The following is a 23818-nucleotide window of genomic DNA, read 5'->3' as shown; positions in this document are numbered from 1 at the left end:
AAGAGCTGAGTGGCACAGACACCGCTCCTGGCTGCAGACGTCGCCGACCCCGGAGCCCCACCCACTTGGGAGCCACGCCCTTCCCACAGCAGCCCCGTGTCTCCAGAACCAGCAGGCCCGGCCGCGTCCTGGCTCCTCGAGCCGGAGACAGGGTGTCAGCCGAGGGCCCCGGGGACGCCAGGGGCCAGGGACCAATTGCATGGGGCAAAGCCACCCAGTGAGCGCCACGTCCTGGTCAGAGCCAGGCCCACACCCCCAGCACCCCGGGTGGCGGGCCGCGAGCCGACCCTGCAGCTCCTGCAAGGGTGGGTGGGCGGGGGAGCCGAGCCACGTCCCCCTCAGGGCCAGGCCCCGTGTGGCAGCCACGCCTGCTTCCCTCTGTGGGACCCTTGGTCATTCGTTGTCCTGGGTGCTCACTGGAGCCTCGCCTGTGAGCCCCAGCCTGCATGGTGGCACCAGCTTCCGACGTCACCCCCAGGACGTGGGCTGTCCCCGGAATGGACGTGGGGGAGGCCTTGTCTTCTTCTGAGCACTCACCCCTGACCCGGACTCCACCCCTGAAAATGACACAGGGCCCCCTGGGCCCCCACGAATCAGAGGGGACCAAGGGGTGGTTGGGGGCAGGCACGAGGCCCTGGTGTCAGCTCAGACCCAGTCCCTCGGCCCTCAGGGGACAGGCTGGGGCTCCTCTGCCCAGGATCGGGCCCTCCCCAGGAGGCCCGGGGCAGACGCAGTGGGCACCTGCACAGGGACGGGGCGGGGCTCCTGCAGGGCCCCCTCTGCCCGTCTTGTGGGTCGGGAGGTTCCGTGCCGTTGGCGCGTGGCGAGGGGAAGCAAGGCCCACACACACCAGGTGCAGGCATGGCCTCTGCTTTACTCAGGACCGAATGTGCCACGAGCCACCGCCCCTCCCCCACCCCACCCCGCCACGGGGCCACAGCCAGCCCTCGGCCTTTCCCGGTGCTCACGGCCGGGCTGGGGTGGTCCCGGGGGCGCCCCGCCCTGCTCAGCCCTCTCCAGCGCCCAGCTTCTTGGTCTTCTGGAAGACGCTGTGCATGGCAGAGACTCGGTCCTGGTCCTGGATGTTGAAGACCTGGAACTGAGGCCGGGCAGGGAGAAGGGTCAGGGACATCGGGGGCCGTCCCAGGGTCCCGGCGCCCGGAACTCAACATCAACAGCTTGGCCTCCTGCGTCCGGTCCTCCTGTCCCCGGCCCTCTCGCCTCCCGCCTCCTGTCCCCGGCTCTCCCGCCTCCTGCCTCCCGCCTCCTGCCCTCCTTCCCTCCTGCCCTCCCACCTCCCACCCTCCTGCCCCCGGCCCTCCTGCCTCCTGCCCTCCTGCCCTCCTGCCCCCGGCCCTCCTGCCCTTCTGCCCTCCTGCCCTCCCGCCTCCTGCCTCCCGCCCTCCCACCTCCCGCCCTCCTGCCCCCCGCCCTCCCGCCTCCCGCCTCCTGCCTCCCGCCCTCCCACCTCCCGCCCTCCCGCCCCCCGCCCTCCCACCTCCCGCCCTCCTGCCCCCCGCCCTCCCGCCTCCCGCCTCCTGCCCTCCTGCCCCCAGCCCTCCCGCCCCCCGCCCTCCTGCCTCCCACCTCCTGCCCTCCTGTCCCTGGCCCTCCTGCCCTTCTGCCCTCCTGCCCTCCCGCCTCCTGCCTCCCGCCCTCCCACCTCCCGCCCTCCTGCCCCCGGCCCTCCCGCCCAGGCTCTGCCAGTCATCCCGCAGGTGCACCGCGCCGGCTGCCTTCCTCACACACGGGTGCCCTACCCTGGCTGAAGCTGACTGCCAGGCCCCGCCCACACAGGCCTGCTGAGAGCCTGGGCTGGGGACGTGGGTGCAGCAGTGAAGCCATGGGGGAGGTGACCCCTAGGAGGCGGGCAGCCCCCAGCAGGTGGCATTGGCTAAAACAGAGAAGCCCAGGCCATGGTGGCCACCGGGCCTCAAGGTCACTGCAAGGAGGGGACCAGAGATGGGGGAGGGGAGCGGGGTGGGGGCGCGGAGGCTCTCGGAGCACCGCCCCAGAGGTGTGGCCATGGATCCCCGCAGGGCAAAAGTGGGGCTCTGAGCGTGAGACTGGGGCCCCAGACACCTGCCCCAGCGTCCAGAGAGCAGCCCTGGGCCCGCAGCCCCTCCCATGGAGCCTGACTCCCTCCCCAGCATCCGCCCAGCAGCCGGACCTCACCTTCGGAGGCAGAGGCCAGGTGCCGGAGCGGCTGCATCCCCACCCCGTGCACCCCTGGCGGCCCACCTTGTCCAGCAGGACGTCAAAGTAGGCAGTGGCCCAGTAGGCGGGGTCGCTGGCCGGCAGCTGCAGCAGCGCCCTGATGCCGTGGCCGAGGCGAGGGGGCGGGCAGCGGCCCAGGTGGGTGGCGTGGATGCGCAGGGACGCCTCGGGCTGGCTGGCGAAGCGCTCCACGAGTGGGTACACGGCGTGCAGGTCCGGGCCCAGGGCCCCCAGCAGGTTGTGGGTGGGGCACAGCGGGTGGGGCAGGCGCTGGGTGGCCAGGCAGCTCAGCAGCACCACCAGCAGGCGGTACACGGCACCCTGCAGCTCCGCCCAGTCCTCCGGGGACGGGAACAGCGCCGAGGCCCACAGCAGCACCGCCTGCGGGGCGGCCGGTGAGCCCCTGGTCCACACCCTCCCCTGCGCCCGGCTCTGCTCCTGTCACGACCCCCGGCCAGAGCCCCGCTCTGTGCTGGGTGGCACAGAGCCCCTTTGGGCCACGGTGCTGCCCGGCTGCTGTGGCCCCAGTGAGCCCAAGAAGGGGACCGGCACTCTCACCGACCCGAGCTCTGGCCGGCAGCATCCCTCTGCGCCCACGCTTGCTGCCAGACGCCCCACGACCCACAGCCTTGCCCCCGCGGTCCCCCGGGACCTCAGCATCCCCAGCACGGAGCTGGCTCAGGCGCCCCTCTGGGCTGAGCTGCTGGGGCTCGAGGCTGTGCCCCTGCCTGCCGCCCCCAGGGTACAGGGCGGGGCAGCTGCCTACCTTCAGGTGGCTGAAGCTCAGGCCGGGGCTCTGGCCACCGTCCCGCCAGCTCTCGTGGTTCACCCTGTCCAGGATGCAGAGCCCGTCCAGCCTGTGGCCGGGGAGGGAGCCCAGAGCGTGCAGCAGCCTTGTGAGCAGGTAGTCCGTGGAGGTCCTGGAAGCCAGAGCCGCAGGCTGAGCGCAGGGCCCCTCCCCCAGATCTCGGCCTGGCCCGGCTGCCGGAGCCCCGGAACCCCGGGCCCCCGCGTTCCCCGGGAGCCCCGTCCTCGGCTGCTGCTCAGTTCTCGGAGCCTCCTGGGCCCAAGGCAGGCAGGGACTTGGTGTGGACAGAATGCGTGTCTCAGACCCGCCGTGGGGGACGGCAGTGCCCGGCCAGGCTCAGAGCCTCTGCCCTCACCCCAGTGCCCGAGGTGCTTGCTGGACGCTCAAAAAAGCGATGAGGCCTGGAGCCCGGCCGCGCCCTGGGCCGCAGCCTTCGAAGTCTTGGGGCTGAGCCTCCCCCTTCACGCAGCTCAGCTGCCCGGCCCAGCCCTGCTCTGGGCGTGGGCACAACCTGGCCAGCCCAGGCCAGCGGCACAGCCCACAGGGCCCAGGGGCTGCGGCAGGCAGAGGGCACCGCACGTGGCCACTGTCCACCGGGGTGGGGACAGGCCCCGTCCCCCGTGGTGCCTGCTCGGCTCTTTCCCAGCGGCATGGGGCTGGCTCCCAGCCCTTGGTGTGGGGTCTCTAGGCCAGGGCCCCCTTCCTGCCCCCTCCCAAACACCAGCTGGGGCGCAGATGACCCTCGCAGAGTCCACAGCACCCTGGTTGCAGAGCAGGGGAGCCCGGGACTCGGTCATCTGGGAACCTCAGAAGGGACCTCCAGCAAGGCCCTCCCCACGTGGGACCCTGAGACCCAGACACCTCGGTGGGACACAGACATCACGGGCAGGGCGGGCGGCTCCAGCGGGCACCTACCTCCAATGCTGGCCGCTGGCCGGCACCAGGTCCACCCCGTGGCTGAGGATGCGTTGCAGGCTGCCCTCGGGCAATCCCGGCGACAGCTGGGCCCCCTCCAGGGCGGGCCCCGGGTGCTCCCTCCTCACCACAGGCACCACGTTGAAGCGGATCTTCCTCCAGCCGCCGGACACCAAGAGGGACAGGTGCAGCTGCTCCTCCTCCAGGCTGGCCGCACTCAGGGAACCTGCAACGGCCCGCCCCCGCCCGCCAGCTGCCACTGCACAGCCCTGGTCCCTCTCTGCAGCCCCCAGGGACCCTCAGCGCCACAGTCCCTCCGTGTGGACCTCTCTGACCCGGGTCTATCCGCCCCCCAGAGAAAGGGCGCAGTGGCCCCAGGCCCCCGGAGCATGGAAGCGAAGGCACTGTCAGTCACAGTCACAGCTTCCGGTGTCCACACCTGTCAGTCACACAAGGCAGCAGCCACCCCTGGCCCCGCCACCCCTCCTGCAGCCCCGGGCTGGTCTCACCAGTTCCCAGGGCGGGGGCAGCTGGATCCCAGTCCCTCAGCTATGCTGGGTTTCCTTCTAAGCAAGCACCAGGACCAGAGCCCGAGAGGCCCTGATGCCCGGCTCAGCTGCCGGCGGCGCCAACCTGGGGTGAGAGCAGCCCCAGGAGTGGGCTCCCTGTGAGCGCCCACTGGGGACAGCCCTGTGGGGCCGGGCAAGGGGATGTGGCCCAGGAGGTGGCCAGAGGTCCCCACAGGGCAGCTGTGGGCTGGCCCCTAGTGACGGCTCAGGCCCTGGGAGGCCAGGCACCAGCCCAGGACACAGGGCAGGTCTGAGGGAGGCCCTCCTGGACCCCCAGCCCAGCTGCACAGGTGTCGGCCATCCGCCTCCCCCCACAGGAAGAGCCAGAGGGGGTGGCTCCTGCAGGGGACTGTGGCCCTCACCTCACATGCTGCTGTGGGCTGCGCCAACCACCACCACTCACTGCCCCGAAGAGGAGGGCACGGCAGTGAGCTCCAGGGAGGAAGTGGCAGCCACGCCTCATCGCTCAGGGCCCACGGCCTCCGCCCCTGCCTGGGCCTACTGCAGGCAGCCCGAGTCCGGCCCCAGGCAGCACCCACACGACCCCAGAGGAGGGAGGGGCCAGCACCTGTGTGCGGGAAAGCAGCCAGCACCCCGGCAGCACGGTAGCCCCTCAGCCATGCACACGTGCGGGGGTCACCGTGGCCGTGACTGACAGCAGGACCCCGTGTCCAGGACCACACCGGGTGCCCTCGTGGAGCAGAGCAACTGTGAGATTCTGGCCGGTTAGAGAGCAGCATGGCCACCTCGCCAGGACGCTCACTGAGCAGCCGCAGCCGCAGCCGCAGCGCGACACAGTCCCACCAGGGCAGAGGCGTCCTCTGCCTTCAGGGAGACGCTGGGCTGGGGAACCTCAGAGCGCCGTTCCCAGCTCCCAAGAGTCCAGCACGCACACCTGGCACGCAGTCAGGGCTCACATGCACACACACGTGTGTGCCTGCAGCCACACAGGACAGTCACCCCTGTGCACACACGCCACGGTCACACACGCGTGCTCCTGCACATTTGCAGACACCGCCACTGTGTGCAGGTGCCCCTGGGAGAAAGCACACAGACACACAAACACACACAAACCACCATGGCACACATACACATACATACACAAACACACATACACCACCAAGGCTGGTGCCCTGGGTGAGCACACACACACACACATACACATATATACATACACAAACACACATACACCACCAAGGCTGGTGCCCTGGGTGAGCACACACACACACACACACACACCCTACCATGGCAGGTGCACCTGTGTGAGCACACACACACACACACATACACATATATACATACACAAACACACATACACCACCAAGGCTGGTGCCCTGGGTGAGCACACACACACACACACACACCCTACCATGGCTGGTGCCCTGGGTGAGCACACACACATACACACACATACACATACATACATACACACACATATATATACCACCATGGCTGGTGCCCCTGGGAGAACACACACACACACACACACTCTACCGTGGCAGGTGCACTTGGGTGAGCACACACACACATACATATATACAAACACACACACACATATATACCACCATGGCTGGTGCCCCTGGGAGAACACACACACACACACACACACACTACCGTGGCAGGTGCACTTGGGTGAGCACACACACACATACATATATACACACACACACACACATATATACCACCATGGCTGGTGCCCCTGGGAGAACACACACACACACACACACACACTACCGTGGCAGGTGCACTTGGGTGAGCACACACACACATACATATATACACACACACACACACATATATACCACCATGGCTGGTGCCCCTGGGAGAACACACACACACACACACACACACTACCGTGGCAGGTGCACTTGGGTGAGCACACACACACATACATATATACACACACACACACACACATATATACCACCATGGCTGGTGCCCCTGGGAGAACACACACACACACACACACACACACTACCGTGGCAGGTGCACTTGGGTGAGCACACACACACATACATATATACACACACACACACCCCACCATGGCTGGTGCCCCTGGGAGAACACACACACACACCCGCACGTGGAGCCTCTACCTGGGGGGATGAGGCCGTGGTGCCTGCAGTGCACAATGGCGGCCACCAGCAGCTCCCTGAGCACACGCAGGACCTTGCTGGGCACGATGTGGCCGCAGCACTCGGCGTCGGCCTCCGAGGACGCGCTGAAGACGTCGTCCGTCGTCCAGCGCTCCAGGCCGGCCGCGTCCCTGGGGATGCCCAGGCGGCAGCACCCGGGACCCTGGCCGGGCTCGGCGGCCTCGAGCTCCTGGACCAGGAGCGCCTGGGCGTCCACACGCAGCGGCACCTGCACGTCCAGCGGGCCCTCCGAGGAGCGCAGGGCGAACTGGAAGGCCTCCGCGTCGCGGGAGTAGTCCACGAGGAAGCGGGCGTCCAGGGCCTGCAGGCGCTCCAGCACGGTGAGCAGCACGTCCTCCGCGCCCTGGAAGGCCTGCGCGCGGGGCGCCTGCCGCGACCGGGCGGCCGCCAGGTAGTGGTGCCACAGGGACACCTGCACGGCCATGGCTGGGTCCAGGCGAGGGCGGCTCCCCGCGCAGTGGAGTTCCAGTGACAGCCTGGCAGCCGCGGCTAAATAGCTGAATGGGGGCCAAGGCCTTCGCAGTGGGTGAGTCAGCCACCAGCCACCAGGAATGTCCCTAGAGGCAGCAGGAGGCGGGGCCTGCTCACCACCCTCCGCCCACCTCCCTCCTGTCACTGCCACTCCCGGGAGGCCCCACTCAGGCCCAGGGGTCAGCTCCCCGCCACCCCCACCCCAATAGCAGGAGGCACGGCCCTGGGAGTGGAGCCGCCAGGCTGGAGGGGACAGAGAGGCAGGCGGTGGCCACCCAGAGCCCCCTGTGGGAGCCGTCCTCTTTCCCAGGTGGCTGGGAGCCCTCAAAGCCCTGTGCTCACCCGAGGTAGGAGCCCCACCCTGGCAGAGCCGCAGCCTGGGTGTGGATCTGGCCTGTGCGTCCTGAGCCTGCCCACCTGGCCTGGCACCTGCAGGCTGCCCACCCTTCCCATCCCGGCCTCTGCCATACGGGAGCTGGCACCCACCTGGCCTCGAGCTGGAGCTGTCTGGTACTGGAGGAAGCAGCCTGGGTGGCTCCACCCTGCCTGGCTGGAGAGCCTTGCCTCCCCCCCACACACACACACACCTGCAGGCACTCTGCAGCGTGGAGCAAGTCTTGACAGGCAGATAGGACCCGCCCCCATGACCCTTGGCCCCACAGCACCTGCGCCGGCAGCCCAGGCTCTCTTGTCTACAAACAGTGGACGTGGAGACGCCACCTGCAGCCGCTGGGCCAGAACCTGGGAGCTGCACTCCGCAGCCACTCAAAGCCCCATCCCTGGTGGCCCGTCCCCCTCGGGGCACCCTGTGCCAGGACCCCCGACCTCCTGCCTTCTGGGGACGCCTCTCTGGCCTGGCTCTGGGGTCGGGGGCCCACCTTGTGTCCATTGCAGTCTTTGTAGGGCCCCCCCCAGCCCTAGCCCTCTGCTCTGCACCCCGGCCCAGACCCCCACTGCCACCCCGAGTCTCTCCAGGGTGTCCCACAGGCTCCTCCCCCAAGCAAGCTCGGCAGCTGCTCCACACCCTCCCCCAGCACCCAGCTCCTGCCCCCAGAGCAGGCCCCCACCCCACACAGTCCCACTCCACCTTGCCCCTCCCCCACACTTCACCCTGTTTCCCTGCAGCCCAGGCCGTGCCACCTGCCTCTAAGGCAGACAGGGCTGGGGGCAGTGGCCAGGCCACGCCCTGGCTGCCCCTGCTTCGACCTTGGTCACCCACAGGATGGAGACTCCTCCCCTGGCCTCAGGAAGCCCCAGCTGGGCCAACGCGACCCCTGCTGTGGCCTGGGCTGCGACACGCTGTCCCTCGCGGACGCCCGCCAGCTCCTCAGCTGGACAGAGCCGCTTGTCCTGAGGCCCCTTCCACTTTAGTTGAGGGGCCGGTGCCCTGAGGACCACACAGCCCCGGGCGAGCCACGCCCTTCCTTCCCAGGGCCCCGGCCCGTGGTAGACGCTCAGCTCCGGGGGTCTCCTCGGGGTGCTGGGGCTGGGCGCAGTGCCGGCACAGAGCGGGCAGCTCCAGGGTGGGGGCCCAGCAGTGGCTTCCTGGAAGCTGCGCCAGTGGGGACCAAGCAGGCAGGGCCAGCGGGCGGGGGAGGCGCAGGCGCCCATCCGTGGCCTGCATGGGGCGCGTGCTTGTGTGGAGTGCGTCTCAGGGCAGCTTGGGGACTGAAGCACGGATCCTGTATTTCAGGAATTCCCAGGTGTGCTGGGAGGGGTGCGTGGGGAGGGGACGTCACACCTGAACAGAGTCCACGCACCCCAGGAAGCGCCAGGGGCAGGGCTGGTGCTGTCTCCATGGCAGCGCTGAGCCCAGCGCTGCCTGAGCCCTGCAGCAGCCGCTCGGAGTCGGCCCGAGTGTCCTGGGGCTGCTTGACTGACCACAGGCCACCACAGGCCACCACAGGCCACCCAGAGCTCCCCAGGCCACCACAGGCCACCACGGGTGGTGCTTAGTTCAGGGGGCACCAGAGGAGCTGTAGCCCCCGGGCGGCTCCGTGTGCAGATGGCGGGGAGGTGGGCGTGTCCACATCCAGCTCCCTGCTGGCACACCCGGGGAGGCAGCAGGGGCGGCTCTGGTGCCTGGGCCCTTATGCCCACGTGGGAGTGAACCACTGGACGGAAGACTCTCTCTCTGTGTCTCTCCCCCTCTTCAAATAAATACATAAACTTTAAAAAAAAAACCTCCCAGGGAGTAGAGGGGCAGCACCCAAGCTCCTGGACGCTGTTCCGGGCGGCGCCTTGTTCACCCAGAGCCCCGAGGGCCTCTCCAGGAAAGCGAATGTCCACCCGGAACAGGCCCAGCCAGACAAGCCCTGACCCCAGGCTGCGCCCTGGGGCCTGAATGGTATAGTGGCCACATCAGGGGCGGGGGCAGGGCTGGGGCAGGGCAGGGGCTGGGGCAGAGTCAGGGGCCGGGGCGGGCCGAGCTGGGCCCCTCCACAGGGTATCCACGGCCCCTCTGGCAGGGAGGCTGTGTTCTCACATCAGACACCTGCTCAGGGGGTGTGGACCCCAGGAAACAAAGCAAGGGGAAGGACTGCCTCTGAGGGAACGCGGGGCTCCAGGTGGCCAACAGCTCCCTGCCCTGTGCTACGGGGGCCCAGGGCCTGCAGGGAGCTCTGGAGCTGCTCTGGGCCTCGGTCTTCACATCTGGAAGATGGGCGTGCATGCGAGTCACTGCAGGAAACTTGGGCTGGGTGGGCATGCAGTGGGAGGGGTGAGGCCTGGGCTCCAGGGGCAGCTCTGGCCACAGCGGACCGGAGGGTGGGACGTCCTGGCCCTTCTTGGGGAAGCCCGGGCGGTGGGGAAGAAGCAGCCAATTAAAATCCCTGTGGACAAGCAGGTCCTTCCGGCTGCGGCCGGCCAGCCCAGCCTGCAACCCCGAGGGGCTGTCTGGCCAGCGGCCCACACGGGCCACACCGGGAAGCCTGGGGCACCAGGAGTTCAACTGACGGAGCAGAAAGGTCGCGAGGTCAGCAGGGCCGTGGTAGCTCAGCCTGGGGGCCCCCAGGGGGGCTCGAAGCAGCTAGGGCCGTGGCCGCCATCTGCCTCCACAGCGGGCCCAGCACACGCTCGGACCACGGGAGGCCCTGGGAAGAGCCCCACCCACGTGTCTGTCACTCAGTGTCCCTCAGCCCCGCCCTGCCGCACCCAAAAGCGCCACTCGCCACTCTGTCTCTGGAGCCCACGGTGCCCGAGAGACTCCAAACACAGACCCCTGTGGGGTGGCCTCACCCCACCCCTCCCCCAGTGATTTCCTAGAACTGGGGCCTGAGGTGTGCAGAGCTCAGGAGTCGAACCCCAGCACCGACCACGGCTGCCTTCGTGGCCAGAGGGGACCCTGGGTCCTGGCACCAGGGGATTGTGTGCTTCCTCGGCATCTGCAGGCGTGGGGGTGCTGCCTGTCTGGGTGCTGCCTGCCTGGGTGCAGGAGTAGGGGGGTGCTGCCTGCCTGGGTGCAGGAGTAGGGGGTGCCGCCTGTCTGGGTGCTGTCTGCCTGGGTGCAGGAGTAGGGGTGCCGCCTGTCTGGGTGCTGCCTGCCTGGGTGCAGGAGTAGGGGGTGCTGCCTGTCTGGGTGCTGCCTGCCTGGGTGCTGCCTGCCTGGGTGCAGGAGTAGGGGGGTGCCGCCTGTCTGGGTGCTGTCTGCCTGGGTGCAGGAGTAGGGGGGTGCTGCCTGTCTGGGTGCTGTCTGCCTGGGTGCAGGAGTAGGGGGTGCCGCCTGTCTGGGTGCTGTCTGCCTGGGTGCAGGAGTAGGGGTGCCGCCTGTCTGGGTGCTGTCTGCCTGGGTGCAGGAGTAGGGGGTGCTGCCTGTCTGGGTGCTGCCTGCCTGGGTGCTGTCTGCCTGGGTGCAGGAGTAGGGGGTGCTGCCTGTCTGGGTGCTGCCTGCCTGGGTGCAGGAGTAGGGGGTGCCGCCTGTCTGGGTGCAGGCATGGGTAGGGTGCCTCCTGTCTCAGAGCCACCTGCCTGGGTGCAGGTGTGTATGGGGGGGTGCCTCCTATCTCGGTGCTGCCTGCCTGGCAGCTGCCTGTCTGGGTGCCGCCTGCCCGAGTGCAGTGAGCTCAGCGCCTAGCCAGCTGTGGGACCTGTGGTGCTGACACGCACTGCGTCTGCCTCCTATCCTCCCTCCTAGAGGCCGCGGGCCCGGGGTTAATGGCGCAAGGAGGGGAGCTGGGCGTGGCCAGGGTGGCTCACCAGGGGAGGAAGCTGTGTGAGACAGGGCGCACTGGAGCACACAGGGCACAGACAGCAGGCTCGGGGTCGGGCTGGAGCCCCCTGCCCGGGGTCCCCCCACCTGGGCCCCAGGTGCCCCCTGCGTGCACTGCAGGTTTTTGTTTGATTGTTAATTGGTTTCTTTTTTTTTTTTTTTTAAGATTTATTCATTTACAAAGTCAGAGTTAGAGACGGGGAGAGACAGAGAGAGATCGCCAGCTGCTGGTTCACTCCCCAGTTGGCCACAACTGCCAGGGCTGGGCCAGGCCAAAGCCAGGAACTTCATCCGGGTCCCCCAGGTGGGTGCAGGGGCCCAAGCACTTGGGCCATCATGGTTGCTGTCCCAGGCCATTAGCAGGGAGCGGGACCGGAAGTGGAGCAGCCGGGACTCGAACCAGCACCCAAATAAGAAGCCAATGTCCACGGCCAGCCTGTTGGGGTTTTTGTGAACTGCTGTGCCTAAACAGAGCAGAGCTCACTGCCTCAGCCATTTAGGCGCCTGGTTCAGTGGCACCGGCCCCTGCACGCGGCTGCACAGCCATCAGCTCTCCCTCCACGCCTGTGCCCAGGCACGAGTCCGGGCCGTGTGGTACTGACGCTCTCCTCTGCTGGTGCTGCCCGCGGCCCCGTGGCCCGGCTGTCCCCTCCAGGGCTGTCCCCAGGTGCCCACGGCGGACACTCTGGAAATCCATGGTGATGATGGGCGCTCTTCGTCTTGGCCCTGGGACCTGGCAGGACTGCCTCCGGCACGGGTGCCCAGGTGCAGCCATCCCGGCCCAGGCCCGCCCGGAGAACAGGGGCTGCCTGTGGGAAGGCCCCGTGCCCGCCGGCCTCACCCCTGCCCTTGCTCACCCTCGCCGGGCTGCCGGGCACAGGGTGGTGCTGCTGGTGGCTCTGCGGCGGCCCCAGGGGACGGGTCACCTGCAGGGCAGCGCTCGGGTGGAGGTGAGGGCCTGCAGGAATGCAGAGCCTCCCTTGAAGCCCGCAGCCTCCGGGGCGGCCCGTCTGGCTGTCACCTTGCTGGAATCTGCTTCCCGTCTGTCTCGGTGACTCTGCGCCCTCAGGGACCTGCACCTCCTCCACAGAGGCACGGCTGACCCAGGCCACAGGGGTGTCCCTCGGGTGCTGGACAGGAAGGGGCCAGGACCACGCCACGCATGCACCAAAACACAGCCGTGTCCTGGACTCGGCTCCGCACCTGCTGGTGGCACTGCCGATGGCACTGGGGCTGCTGCCCACCTGCTCCGTCCACACCCAGAGCTGGCCCCCTGGCCCATGCCCCTTGTGGGCCCAGCACTGCCAGGACTGTGGACACGAGGGGCTGCAGAGAGGACCACGGTAGACGGTCACTCTCAGGCCCAGGGCTGAGGCCAACCTGGGAGCTCTCGTCTGGCCCAGCCCTGGCCAGGACACTGGTGGTACACACGGGGCCCGGGACTGCCCAGCATGTCCAAGGGAGCCGTCGCCCTGGGATGGGGGACTCCCACAAGCAGGGACTGGGCTGGACAGCTTACAGGGCACTGCTCACACATAGGTGCCAGAGACGGGCAGATGTCGCCCTGGCCTCTGATCCACACGGGAGCCCCCAAGGGCCCCTCACCTGCTCAGCCCCAGAGCAGGACCAGACGCCAGGCCGGGGCTGCCTGTGTCACCCCACGCAGGGGCTACAGGGGCTCTGACGGGGCTTCTGCCTCAGGGGGACAGGATGCCGTCCTCTGGCAGGTGGCCCTGGATGGACGCTCCAGCCTCCACCCCCACCCCAGGAGCTCACCCTGGAGGGCAGGGTCACAGCCCCTGGGCCCTGGACCTCAGCTCGCTGCGGCTCAGCAGGGTCCAGCACTTGGGCAGAGGCCCTGGGGCGCAGGTGGCCGTGTTGCTGGGGAGAGTCTGGAAGGCCGCAGGGTCTGAACCTGGAGCAGAAGTCAGAGGTCAGCACTGGCCCAGAGCCACCATCAGAGGCACTGAGCAGGCCCCCGTGCTCTGGCACTGTCCAGTGAACCCTGGCCGCAAGTGTCAAGTAGGGCTTTGTCCAGCCAGTGAGCCTGGCCTGGCCCCCAAGGGACACCCTGGCCACTGTGCCCTCGGCCCTGGCCATGGGCGTTTCATGGTGTTGGGGAGGGGCTTCCTCTCTGCAGGAGACCTCCCTTTCCGGAATGTCAGTTCTGAGAGGTGGTCCAGGCAGGCTTGAGGTCGGGCATGCTGACCAGCCCAATGGTCACTGTCACTGCCTGGGCCCCCTGGCTGTGCTAGGAGGCAGGGGTGGGGGCACCTGCCAGTCTGCAGCTGGCTCTGAGGGCTGTGAGGACACTCAGTCTTGGTCCCTGAGCGGGGGGGGGGGGCTCCCCCAGAGGGGCTGCACCAGCATCAGCCAGCAGGAGGTGCCCTCTCGGGACGAGCAGTCTCAGGGGAGGGGACAGAGAGGCGTGTGCAGCACAGACAGCCTGGGGGCACAGGGATGGGGGGTGGGAGAGGACGGGCTGCCCCAGGGCTCCAGGGACAGCCCCTCCTGCTCCAGCCTCAGTATCCCCTCTGCCTTGCCACCCACCACCCACCCTGAGTTCCTGGCACAGCTGCAGCTCAGGGCCATGGGTGGCGGGGACTGGAGGTTTGTGCCGTGTGCCTGGTGCATGGCTGCTGGGCGCATGGGGGCTCTTGGGGGGCCATCCCGGGTGTCCTTGCTCAGGATGGCCTCGCTGGGTCTCCAGGGACACAGTTTGCAGCCAACGGAACTCCTTGGTCGCCATAGCAACAGGGCCCGCAAGCCTGTTTCCAGGGAGACCCAGCCCTCAGCGTCCTGGTTGCTGGGCAACGCCCACAGCTCCAGTGACCACATGAAGGTGTCTGGGTGTCCAGGTGCCAGGCAGGCGTGCAGCCGGTACACCGGGCAGGCGTCTCTGAGCCCTGCCTCTGGCCGCCATGAGCTCCGTGCCCAGTGAGCCTGGTGATTGGGACGCCACCCAGCTATCGCGGCTGGGGCTGGACACTGTGATCCAGGTCAGTGGGTAGCCGCCCTCCTCAGCCTCTGGACAGCGGGTGCCCTGGGCACTGCAGGAAGGCCGCTGGACGGGGGGGGGGCAGAGGCCAAGCTGGCCAGGAGCCTGCACAGCTTCTGCGCACACGTGCTCAGAATGAGAGGAGTGGGGGCACATGCACACACACGCACACACGCACGCACACATGTGCAGGAAGAGGCGCCCAGGGAGGGAAAGTCAGCCCAGCCCCTGCTCTTGCTGCCAGCACTCAGCCATCGCCCCCCACCCCTGACAGCTCACATCCTGTGCACTGGGGACGGAGCCCCTGCTTTCTTGGCTGGGGGCCGGGGCGTGGCCGGGCGTCCCGGGAGAGACCCTGGGTCGGGGCTTCTCCCTGACCTCTGTTCTGGAAGGCTCTGCTTCTTCGGGTTCTGGCACAGCAGCAGTGACACAGTCCTGCTCCCGGCCACGCCCTGTCCCCACAGCTGACCTAATCAGTGCCCGATCAGACCCCCTGCCCCAGGGTCTGGCCGGCACAGCCAGGCCGTCGCCATCCCTGCTGCGGCGTCATCTTTGGGGTCCCTGCGGTGCGAGAAGAGCTGGTGGGACAGGGTGACAGACAGGCGGGACAGCGGGGCGAGACAGCCGGGCTGCGCAGGGCGGCGGGGGGCTGACTCAGGAGTAGATGAGCTGCTCTGGACACCTGCGTCCACGTGGCCAGGGGCGACACAGGTCACCGGGAGGGAGGCAGCGCCCACACAGGCACAGGCGTGTGTGACAGCCGGAGTCACGGCTTGGCGGTGCCCTGGCCAGACGCCGTCTCTGCCCAGCTCCCACAGGGGCTCCAGGCTACAAAGTCCTTCAACGTGTTTGTGGAGAGTGGGATCGAAAGAGTTTATTTTGGTGCCAAAAGAACTGAAATCCACACACCAGGCTTTCTGGGAGCTGATGGAACATGGTTATGGACAAACCGGGGCAGCTCTCAGAATGTTTTCACCAAACAGACTTCTGGACCTTCGCTTCCCGGAGCTCGCTAAGGGGCCCTGGGAGTGGCAAGGACAGCGTGGGGGAGTGGGGGAGGGCTGGCGCCCCACTGCTCACGAGCTTGCCCCCCGGCACCGGGTCGACCCGCACGGCAGCCCTGGGAGCTCAGAGGACCCAGGCCCGAGGCTGGAGGGGTGCTTCCAGCTCCGATGGGGCTGACCTCCTGCAGAGGGCAAGGTGCCAGGGGTGTGGCTGCTTCTGCCCGTCCCCGAGTCGTCGCTCCCCCGGGAAGCTGTCATCCCAGCCACGTGTGGCCTTGGGTGCGGCAGCCCTGCCTGTCTGGCTGACACCTGTCATTTGACAGTGCTGATTGAAACCTTGATGCAATTCCACGGTGACACAGGCAGGAGGTGGCACAGAGACGAGACACCCAGATAAGCATCGGGGCCTGAGGGCGCTATAGCACCCAGCTATGAAAGGGGCGGTCAGGGCATGCGGGGGGGCTTCAGGGGCAGGGTGTTCATTGTGCACGGGGTGGTGGCTCCAGCCCCGCACCCTGTGTCTCTGATGTACTCTGCCCAGGGCTGGGACCCTCCTCCACACCCCAGAAAGCCGAGCAGAGGCACAAATGCTAGGGCAGCAGCACCGGCACCACCGGCACAGCCTAGTACCCGCGCCCTGTGTCACAGCCAGTACCCACACCCTGTCACAGCCCAGCACCCGCGCCCTGTCACAGCCAGTACCCACACCCTGTCACATCCCAGCACCCGCGCCCTGTCACAGCCAGTACCCACACCCTGTCACATCCCAGCACCCGCGCCCTGTCACAGCCAGTACCCACACCCTGTCACAGCCCAGCACCCGCGCCCTGTCACAGCCAGTACCCACACCCTGTCACAGCCCAGCACCCGCGCCCTGTCACAGCCAGTACCCACACCCTGTGTCACAGCCAGTACCCACACCCTATCATAGCCCAGCACCCTGTCAAGCCAGTACCCGCGCCCTGTCACATCCCAGCACCAGCGCCCTGTCACAGCCAGTACCCACACACTGTCACATCCCAGCAGCCGAGCCCTGTCACAGCCAGTACTCGCGCCCTGTCACAGCCCAGCACCCACCCTGTGTCACAGCCCCACACCTGCACCTGTGTCACAGCCCTACACCCGCACCTGTGTCACAGCCCCACACCTGCACCTGCACCCTGTGTCACAGCCTCACACCCGCACCTATGTCACAGCCCAGCACCTGCACCTGTGTCACAGCCCCAAACCTGCACCTGTGTCACAGCCCAGCACCCGCACCTGTGTCACAGCCCAGCACCCGCACCTGTGTCACAGCCCCACACTCGCACCTGTGTCACAGCCCAGCACCCGCACCTGTGTCACAGCCAGACACACTCGCACCTGTGTCACAGCCCAGCACCCGCACCTGTGTCACAGCCCCACACCTGCACCTGTGTCACAGCCCAGCACCCGCACCTGTGTCGCAGCCCCACACCTGCACCTGTGTCACAGCCCCACACCTGCACCTGTGTCACAGCCCCACACCTGCACCTGTGTCACAGCCCCACACCCGCACCTGTGTCACAGCCCCACACCTGCACCTGTGTCACAGCCCCACACCCGCACCTGTGTCACAGCCCAGCACCTGCACCTGTGTCACAGCCCCACACCTGCACCTGTGTCACAGCCCAGCACCCGCACCTGTGTCGCAGCCCCACACTCGCACCTGTGTCACAGCCCAGCACCCGCACCTGTGTCACAGCCCCACACCTGCACCTGTGTCACAGCCCCACACCCGCACCTGTGTCACAGCCCCACACCCACACCCTGTGTCACAGCCCACACTTGTACCTGTGTCACAGCCCCACACCCACACCCTGTGTCACAGCCCAGCACCTGCACCTGTGTCACAGCCCCACACCTGCACCTGTGTCACAGCCCAGCACCTGTACTTGTGTCACAGCCCAGCACCTGCACCTGTGTCACAGCCCCACACCTGCACCTGTGTCACAGCCCAGCACCTGTACTTGTGTCACAGCCCCACACCCGCACCTGTGTCACAGCCCCACACCCGCACCTGTGTCACAGTTCAGCACCTGCACCTGTGTCACAGCCCAGCACCCGCACCTGTGTCACAGCCCAGCACCTGCACCTGTGTCACAGCCCCACACCCGCACCTGTGTCACAGCCCCACACCCGCACCTGTGTCACAGCCCCACACCTGCACCTGTGTCACAGCCCAGCTCCCGCACCTGTGTCACAGCCCCACACCCGCACCTGTGTCACAGCTCCACACCTGCACCCTGTGTCACAGCCCAGTACCCGCACCTGTGTCACAGCCTGACACCTGCACCCTGTGTCACAGCCCCACACCTGCACCCTGTTTCACAGCCTCACACCCGCACCCTGGTCACAGCCCAGCACCCACACCTGTGTCACAGCCCAGCACCCGCACCTGTGTCACAGCCCAGCACCTGCACCCTGTGTATCAGCCCCACACCCGCACCTGTGTCACAGCCCAGTACCCGCACCTGTGTCACAGCCTGACACCTGCACCCTGTGTCACAGCCCCACACCTGCACCCTGTGTCACAGCCCCACACCTGCACCTGTGTCACAGCCCCACACCCGCACCTGTGTCACAGCCCAGCACCCGCACCTGTGTCACAGCCCAGCACCTGCACCCTGTGTATCAGCCCCACACCCGCACCTGTGTCACAGCCCAGCACCCGCACCCTGGTCACAGCCCCACACCCGCACCTGTGTCACAGCCTCACACCCGCACCTGTGTCACAGCCCAGCACCTGCACCTGTGTCACAGCCCAGCACCCGCACCTGTGTCACAGCCCCACACTCGCACCTGTGTCACAGCCCAGCACCCGCACCTGTGTCACAGCCCCACACCCGCACCTGTGTCACAGCCTGACACCTGCACCTGTGTCACAGCCCCACACCCGCACCTGTGTCACAGCCCAGCACCCGCACCTGTGTCACAGCCCCACACCTGCACCTGTGTCACAGCCCCACACCTGCACCTGTGTCACAGCCCCACACCCGCACCTGTGTCACAGCCCAGCACCCGCACCTGTGTCACAGCCCCACACCTGCACCTGTGTCACAGCCCCACACCTGCACCTGTGTCACAGCCCCACACCCGCACATGTGTCACAGCCCCACACCCACACCCTGTGTCACAGCCCCACACTTGCACCTGTGTCACAGTTCAGCACCTGCACCTGTGTCACAGCCCCACACCTGCACCTGTGTCACAGCCCCACACCTGCACCTGTGTCACAGCCCAGCACCCGCACCTGTGTCACATCCCCACACCTGCACCCTGTCACAGCCCAGCAGCCCCACGGCTGCGTCTGGAGACTGGGACAGGTTCTGGAAGGTTCCTCAGCCCTGGCCCTTGGGCGAGTGAGACTCGGAGATTGCACTGCGACAGGGAGGCGGGGAGGCTCAGGAGGGGCGGGCCCTGCATCTGACCGACAGCTTGTCCGGGTGGGAGCCTGTCATTCTTGGGTTTGTGCCTCATCGACTCTCAGCCTTCACTGTTGTACATCTACGTGTGACATACACACAACAGGAAATTCACTGTGTTTCATGGCACCACCCGGCGTCCGTGTCTCACACGTGTGCAGCCACACACACACACACACCCCGCACACTCCCGTCCTGCACCCGAGCCCCTCCCTGCCGGCCCCGGGCGGCTCTGCCCCTGCCCACGTCCAGCAGTCCTGTGGCTCCAGCAGCACAGGGCTCAGTCCCTCCCCCCCAGGCTGAGTCAGATGTCACTCAGCAGTTTGCAGCCCCTCCTCACTCCTCAGTCAGGGCGTTGGATAGGCTGCCCCCTGCTGGCCCCCATGTGCAACGCGGCCGCAAACAGGGCCGGGCCACAGAAGCGGGGTCCTGGGGGGCCCCGCCTCGGGTCCTCAGCCTGGCCCAGCCCGGGGCTCTGCAGGCATCTGGGGAGTGGACCAGCAGGTGGAGGCGCTCTCTCTCTCTCCCTCTCCACCCACCTCCTTCCCCCTGACCCCTGCATGCTGTCCCCACCAGGCCCCAGCCATCTGCGCGCCGAAACCAGCCGCTCCTGCAGCTCCCTGCACCACGGCTCAGCTCCACCAGCTGCCCAGAGCCAACACAGGCCCCAGGGCTGCGGCCACAGCCTCCACAGCTCACAGGCTGGAGCCGCGCCCCTCGCCGTGGCTGTCAAATGCCCATTGGTGTAAAGAGAACGGACTTTGGGGCGCAGTCTGGGACACAACCCCCTCCTTGCTCTTTCTATAAATGGTGCAGGTGTGGATCGGGCTCCCCCCCAGCCCCAGGAGCGTGGGTTGCAAACAACATTCGGGCCACAAGGTGTCGGGTCCACTCCCGTGCCGGTTGTGTTCCTGCAGTAACAGCCACAGGTCAGGCAGACACGCGGAATCTGTGTTTGGGACTGGCTCTCTTCACTAAGGGCAATGCTTTCCAGAGTCATCCATTCTGTTGCAAAAGACAGGATTTATTCTTTTTTACCACTGTGTGCTATTCCACGGTGTACACAGCCCACAATCTGTCTTTACCATCTTCTGTTGACGGGCACTTAGGTTGATTCCCTGGCTTAGCGATTGCGCATTGAGCAGCAGTGAACATGGAGGTGCAGACAGCTCCTTTGTTTACTGATTTCCTCTCCCTTGGGTGAATTCCCAGGAGGGGGATGGCTGGGTCACGTGGCAGGTCCATACTCAGGAGGACTCTCCTCTGAGGAGTCTGCATCCTGTCCTCCAGGTGGCTGCACCAGTTTGCATTCCCACCAACAGTGGACCAGGGCACCTTTCCCCACATCCTCACCAGCATCTGTTGTTGGTAGATTTCTGTACGAGAGCCATTCTGACCAGGATGAGGTGAAACCTCCTTGTGGTTTTGATCTGCATTTCCCTGAGGGCTAGTGATCCTGAACATTTTTTCATGTGTCTGTTGGCCATTTGGATTTCCTCTTTTGAAAAATGTCTGTTGGCCAGCGCCTCGGCTCACTAGGCTAATCCTCTGCCTGGGGCACCGGCACACCAGGTTCTAGTCCCGGTTGGGGCACCAGATTCTGTCCCGGTTGCCCCTCTTCCAGTCCAGCTCTCTGCTGCGGCCAGAGAAGGCAGTGGAGGATGGCCCAAGTGCTTGGGCCCTGCACCCGCATGGGAGACCAGGAGAAGCACCTGGCTCCTGGCTTCGGATTGGCGTGGCACACTGGCTGCAGCACACCGGCTGTAGCGGCCATTTGGGGAGTGAACCAACAGAAGGAAGACCTCTCTCTCTCTCTCTCTCTCTCTCTCTCTCTCTCTCTCTCTCTCACTAACTCTGCCTGTCAAAAAAAGAAAGAAAGAAAGAAAGAAAGAAAGAAAGAAAGAAAGAAAGAAAGAAAGAAAGAAAAAAGAAAAATGTCTGTTTAGGTCCTTGGCCCATCTCTTAACTGGGTTGTTTGTTTTGTTGTTGAGTTTCTTGAACTCTATAGATTCTGGATATTAACCCTTTATCAGCTGCACACTTTGCGAATATTTTCTCCCATTCTGTCGGTTGCCTCTTCGCTTTGCTGAGTGCTTCTTTTGCAATGCAGGAGCTTCTCAGCCTGATGTAATCCCATTTGTCCGTGTTGGCTTTGGCTGCCTGTGCCTCTGGGGGCTTCTCCACGAAGGCTTTGCCTGTGCCAGTGTCTTGCAGAGTGTCCCCCATGATCCCTAGTAATTTGATGGTATAGGGTAGTAGATTGAGGTCTTTGATCCGTGTTGAGTGGGTTTTGTGTAAGGTGTAGGGTGGGTCCTGTTTCATACTCCTGCACGTGGAATCCAGTTCTCCCAGCACTGTTTGGTGAAGAGACTGTCCTCACTCCAGGGATTGGTTTTAGCTCCTTTGTCAAACATAAGTTGGTTGTAGATGTGTGGATTGACTTCTGGGTTTCTTTTCTGTTCCATTGGTCTGCACATCTGTTTTTGTGCCAGTACCAGGCTGATTTGATGATCACTGCCCTGTAGGAGGTCTGAAATCTGGTATTGTGAAGCCTCCGGCTGTTTTAGCTGCACAGGGGCTCCTGTGTTTCCACGTGAATTCTAGCATCTTTACTCCTTGGTTTATGATCACAGAGCACACGGCTGGAACAGCGTGGGGAAGGGAGTGGAGTGAGGCTGGAGGGGCGGAGCTGCCGGCCTCTCAGGCCCCACCCTCAAGGGGTCTTCCCGGGGGTTCCCTGCGTCACTGACCCAGTGGTTGGCCCTCGGTGATGGCTCCGGCCTGGGTCTGGGTGCAGCTCCTCTCTGCCCACCCAGCCCACCACAGTCATCTTTGTCCACAGACCCAAGCCAGAGATGGGCTCCATGGCCCGTCCCCCGCAGCTGGCTGGCGCTGTGCTGGCCGGAGGGCCGCCTCCTCCCACTCAGGGCCCTGGCTCTTCAGTGCAGGTTTCAGTTTGCTCCCCAGTCGGGATCACCCCCTACTGACAGGAGACGGGCGCCCCTCGGCCGTCCCCAGCTCTGCCCAGGGCCCTTCTCACCAATCCCTGCACCCCTCCCTCGGGAAGCCCACGGGGGCCCCAGGGACACCGGCACAAACAAGACAGCCCGGGCCCTGCCCCTTCTCTGCTCCTGGGTTCTGAGTTGTTCTGCAATACTGATTCACTCCTTTGGTGGTGCCACTGGGTTCTCACCCACGCTCGTGCTGGGCTGTGCTGGGGCTGGGGGCTCAGACATGGAGACGCTCCCCCCCGCGGCAGTCCCTGCTTTCACGCTTGGCCCCTCAGCCTTCATGAGTGCCCAGGAGCACAGACACACCCAGGGGTCACTCGGAGCCCAGGCTGACCGCAGCACTCACCTGGCCAGGCGCTGCCTCGCACACACTGGAGTCTTCCAGCTCTGGAAGCAGAGCCTGGTGGAAGGAGGGTGAGCCGGCATCCATGACCGGCCTGGCTGGGTGCCCTGCCCTCATAGGGGCCAGTCAAGCAGGGCCAGAGGCAGACCACCCCTGGGGGACGCAGGGGACAGCTCAGGCTGGGTGGGGGACACCACGGAGAGATGCTGTGAGTCTGAGTCAGCCCCTGGCCAAGGCTGGGGTCCAGCTGTTACACAGCCGCTTGTCCACCCCAGCCGACCCCCACACCAACCAAGCCTCCCTCCCAGGGTCCAGTTCCAGCCCCTACCTGCAGTGCCCCTTGTCACCACAAGGTGGCACTGTTGGCACTCCTGCTGCCCAGGCTGTGGGCTGGAATGGGGCCCCAGCCCCGCCCACCCCTTCTCCCAAAGGGATCTGAAATGGAGGCTCTGCTGGACCCAGCCAGGTCCCCCAGGGTCTCCCCTCTTGGGATCCAGGCGTGGGGGAGCCCCACCTTCCTGCAACCCAGGAGTTAGAGACCACGGTGCAGGCGCCTGCTGGCCCTGCCCTGAGCTGATCGAGGGGTTGTGGCCCTGGCCACCCGTGGAGGTGGGGACATGGCTCTCCCACGTGGTTTTTGATGTCCCACCTCCCCTGCAGGTTATCAAAGAGGCACGCAGGGGCTGCATGGGAGGGGGGCGGTTCTCGCCTTGAGGGATCCCTTCCCCCCACTGCTCTGCAGTCCCTAGCCAGGGTCTCTCGGGAGCCAGGGACAGCGGCCCAGCTGCCCCAGGGCAGGGAGTAGCCAGTGGGGCCCTTGTCCCCCCACAGCACCTGCTGGCCCGACACTGGGTCCAGCGCTCCCCTGCATGCCTCCGTGCGTACCTGGGCCGACCAGGCCCTGCAGAGGAGCCAGCCCAGCTCAGCAGCTGTGTCCACCCAGCAAGGGGACTGGAGCTGAGGCTCCCGAGGGCCAGGAGGGGCTGTGCCCCTTGGGCTCAGGGCTCCGGTGGCCCCTCTCATGGGTGACTTTGTGGGGGGCGTGGTGTCGGGGTTCCTCCCCAGCGCTCCCGGGGCACCCTGGGTCACAGGAGCAGCTGGTGTGGTCACCACCTTGGTGCCCTGGGTGGGGAGAAGCAGTGGCCAGCAGGAGGCCGAGAGCAGGCCAGCAGTCCCTGTGCCCCTCCACGGGGGAGGTCCTCTTGCATGGAGTTTGGGTCGGAGGAGCGGGTGCTGCCCGCACCCTCCCCACCCGCATAGCTGGAGTCTGCCCTCCACGGTCACCGGGGCTGGCACTGTCCCCCCACACAGCAGCGGCCACACAGGGACTCCAGCTGCCCTGGGCTGGACACAGGAGGAAGGGACACAGCCAGGCTCCACTGTGAGTCTGGGCTCTTTGGGGAGATCGGTGCCCAGCTCCAGGGTCCTCTCTGCTGTCCAGTCACAGACCAAGGGGCCGGGGACGGGAAGCAGAGGCGGAGGGACCCTCCCTCCAGCAGAGGAGGGACCCAGCCTGGCCTGTGCTCAGGTGGCCTCTCAGGACTCGGGGCCTGGGGGGGGGGGGTTGCACACAGGAATGGGGGAGGGGAGCAAGGGCAGGACCCTGGGGGCCAGACGCCACCTGGTGCCGGAGGAAGCTGGGTGCGAAGGCTGGAGGCCAGGCGGGCCCCTCCTCT

The 23818-nt window shown here is 66.2% G+C and overlaps 2 protein-coding genes across 5 annotated transcripts in view; one reads left to right on the top strand and one right to left on the bottom strand.

Moving 5' to 3' along the window:
* Window positions 1-854: 854 nt before the first annotated feature.
* MAB21L4 (mab-21 like 4) lies at window positions 855-7768 on the bottom strand. 3 transcript variants are annotated; one of them, XM_051839373.3, is made up of 6 exons: window positions 7623-7768; window positions 6606-7222; window positions 3941-4166; window positions 2984-3137; window positions 2242-2598; window positions 855-1099 (listed from the first exon to the last, which is right to left on the bottom strand). In XM_051839373.3, the coding sequence occupies exons 2-6, from the start codon at window positions 7087-7089 to the stop codon at window positions 1007-1009; spliced, it is 1314 nt and encodes a 437-aa protein (XP_051695333.1). In that variant the 5' UTR covers window positions 7090-7222; window positions 7623-7768; the 3' UTR covers window positions 855-1006. The 3 variants fall into 3 exon arrangements, with proteins under 3 accessions (XP_051695333.1, XP_051695335.1, XP_089184879.1); XM_051839375.3 differs by having other exon boundaries at window positions 6606-7180; window positions 7623-7723; XM_089328753.1 differs by lacking the exon at window positions 7623-7768 and having other exon boundaries at window positions 6606-7579.
* A 6419-nt stretch (window positions 7769-14187) lies between these two features.
* CROCC2 (ciliary rootlet coiled-coil, rootletin family member 2) overlaps window positions 14188-23818 on the top strand; it is a 42721-nt gene continuing 33090 nt past the window's right edge. For both annotated transcript variants that reach the window (XM_089328752.1, XM_070069931.2), the window contains exon 1: window positions 14188-14342. In XM_089328752.1, the coding sequence (XP_089184878.1) occupies window positions 14265-14342 (78 nt within the window). In that variant the 5' untranslated portion in view covers window positions 14188-14264. The remainder of the gene's footprint in view (window positions 14343-23818) is intronic.

This window comes from Oryctolagus cuniculus, chromosome 3 (genome assembly GCF_051225735.1).
Source record: "Oryctolagus cuniculus isolate XC-2025 breed Fujian yellow rabbit chromosome 3, ASM5122573v1, whole genome shotgun sequence".
Taxonomy (NCBI): Eukaryota; Metazoa; Chordata; class Mammalia; order Lagomorpha; family Leporidae; genus Oryctolagus; species Oryctolagus cuniculus.
The sequence above is the reverse complement of the archived record's forward strand: the minus strand, read 5'-3'. Positions and strand labels throughout refer to the sequence as shown.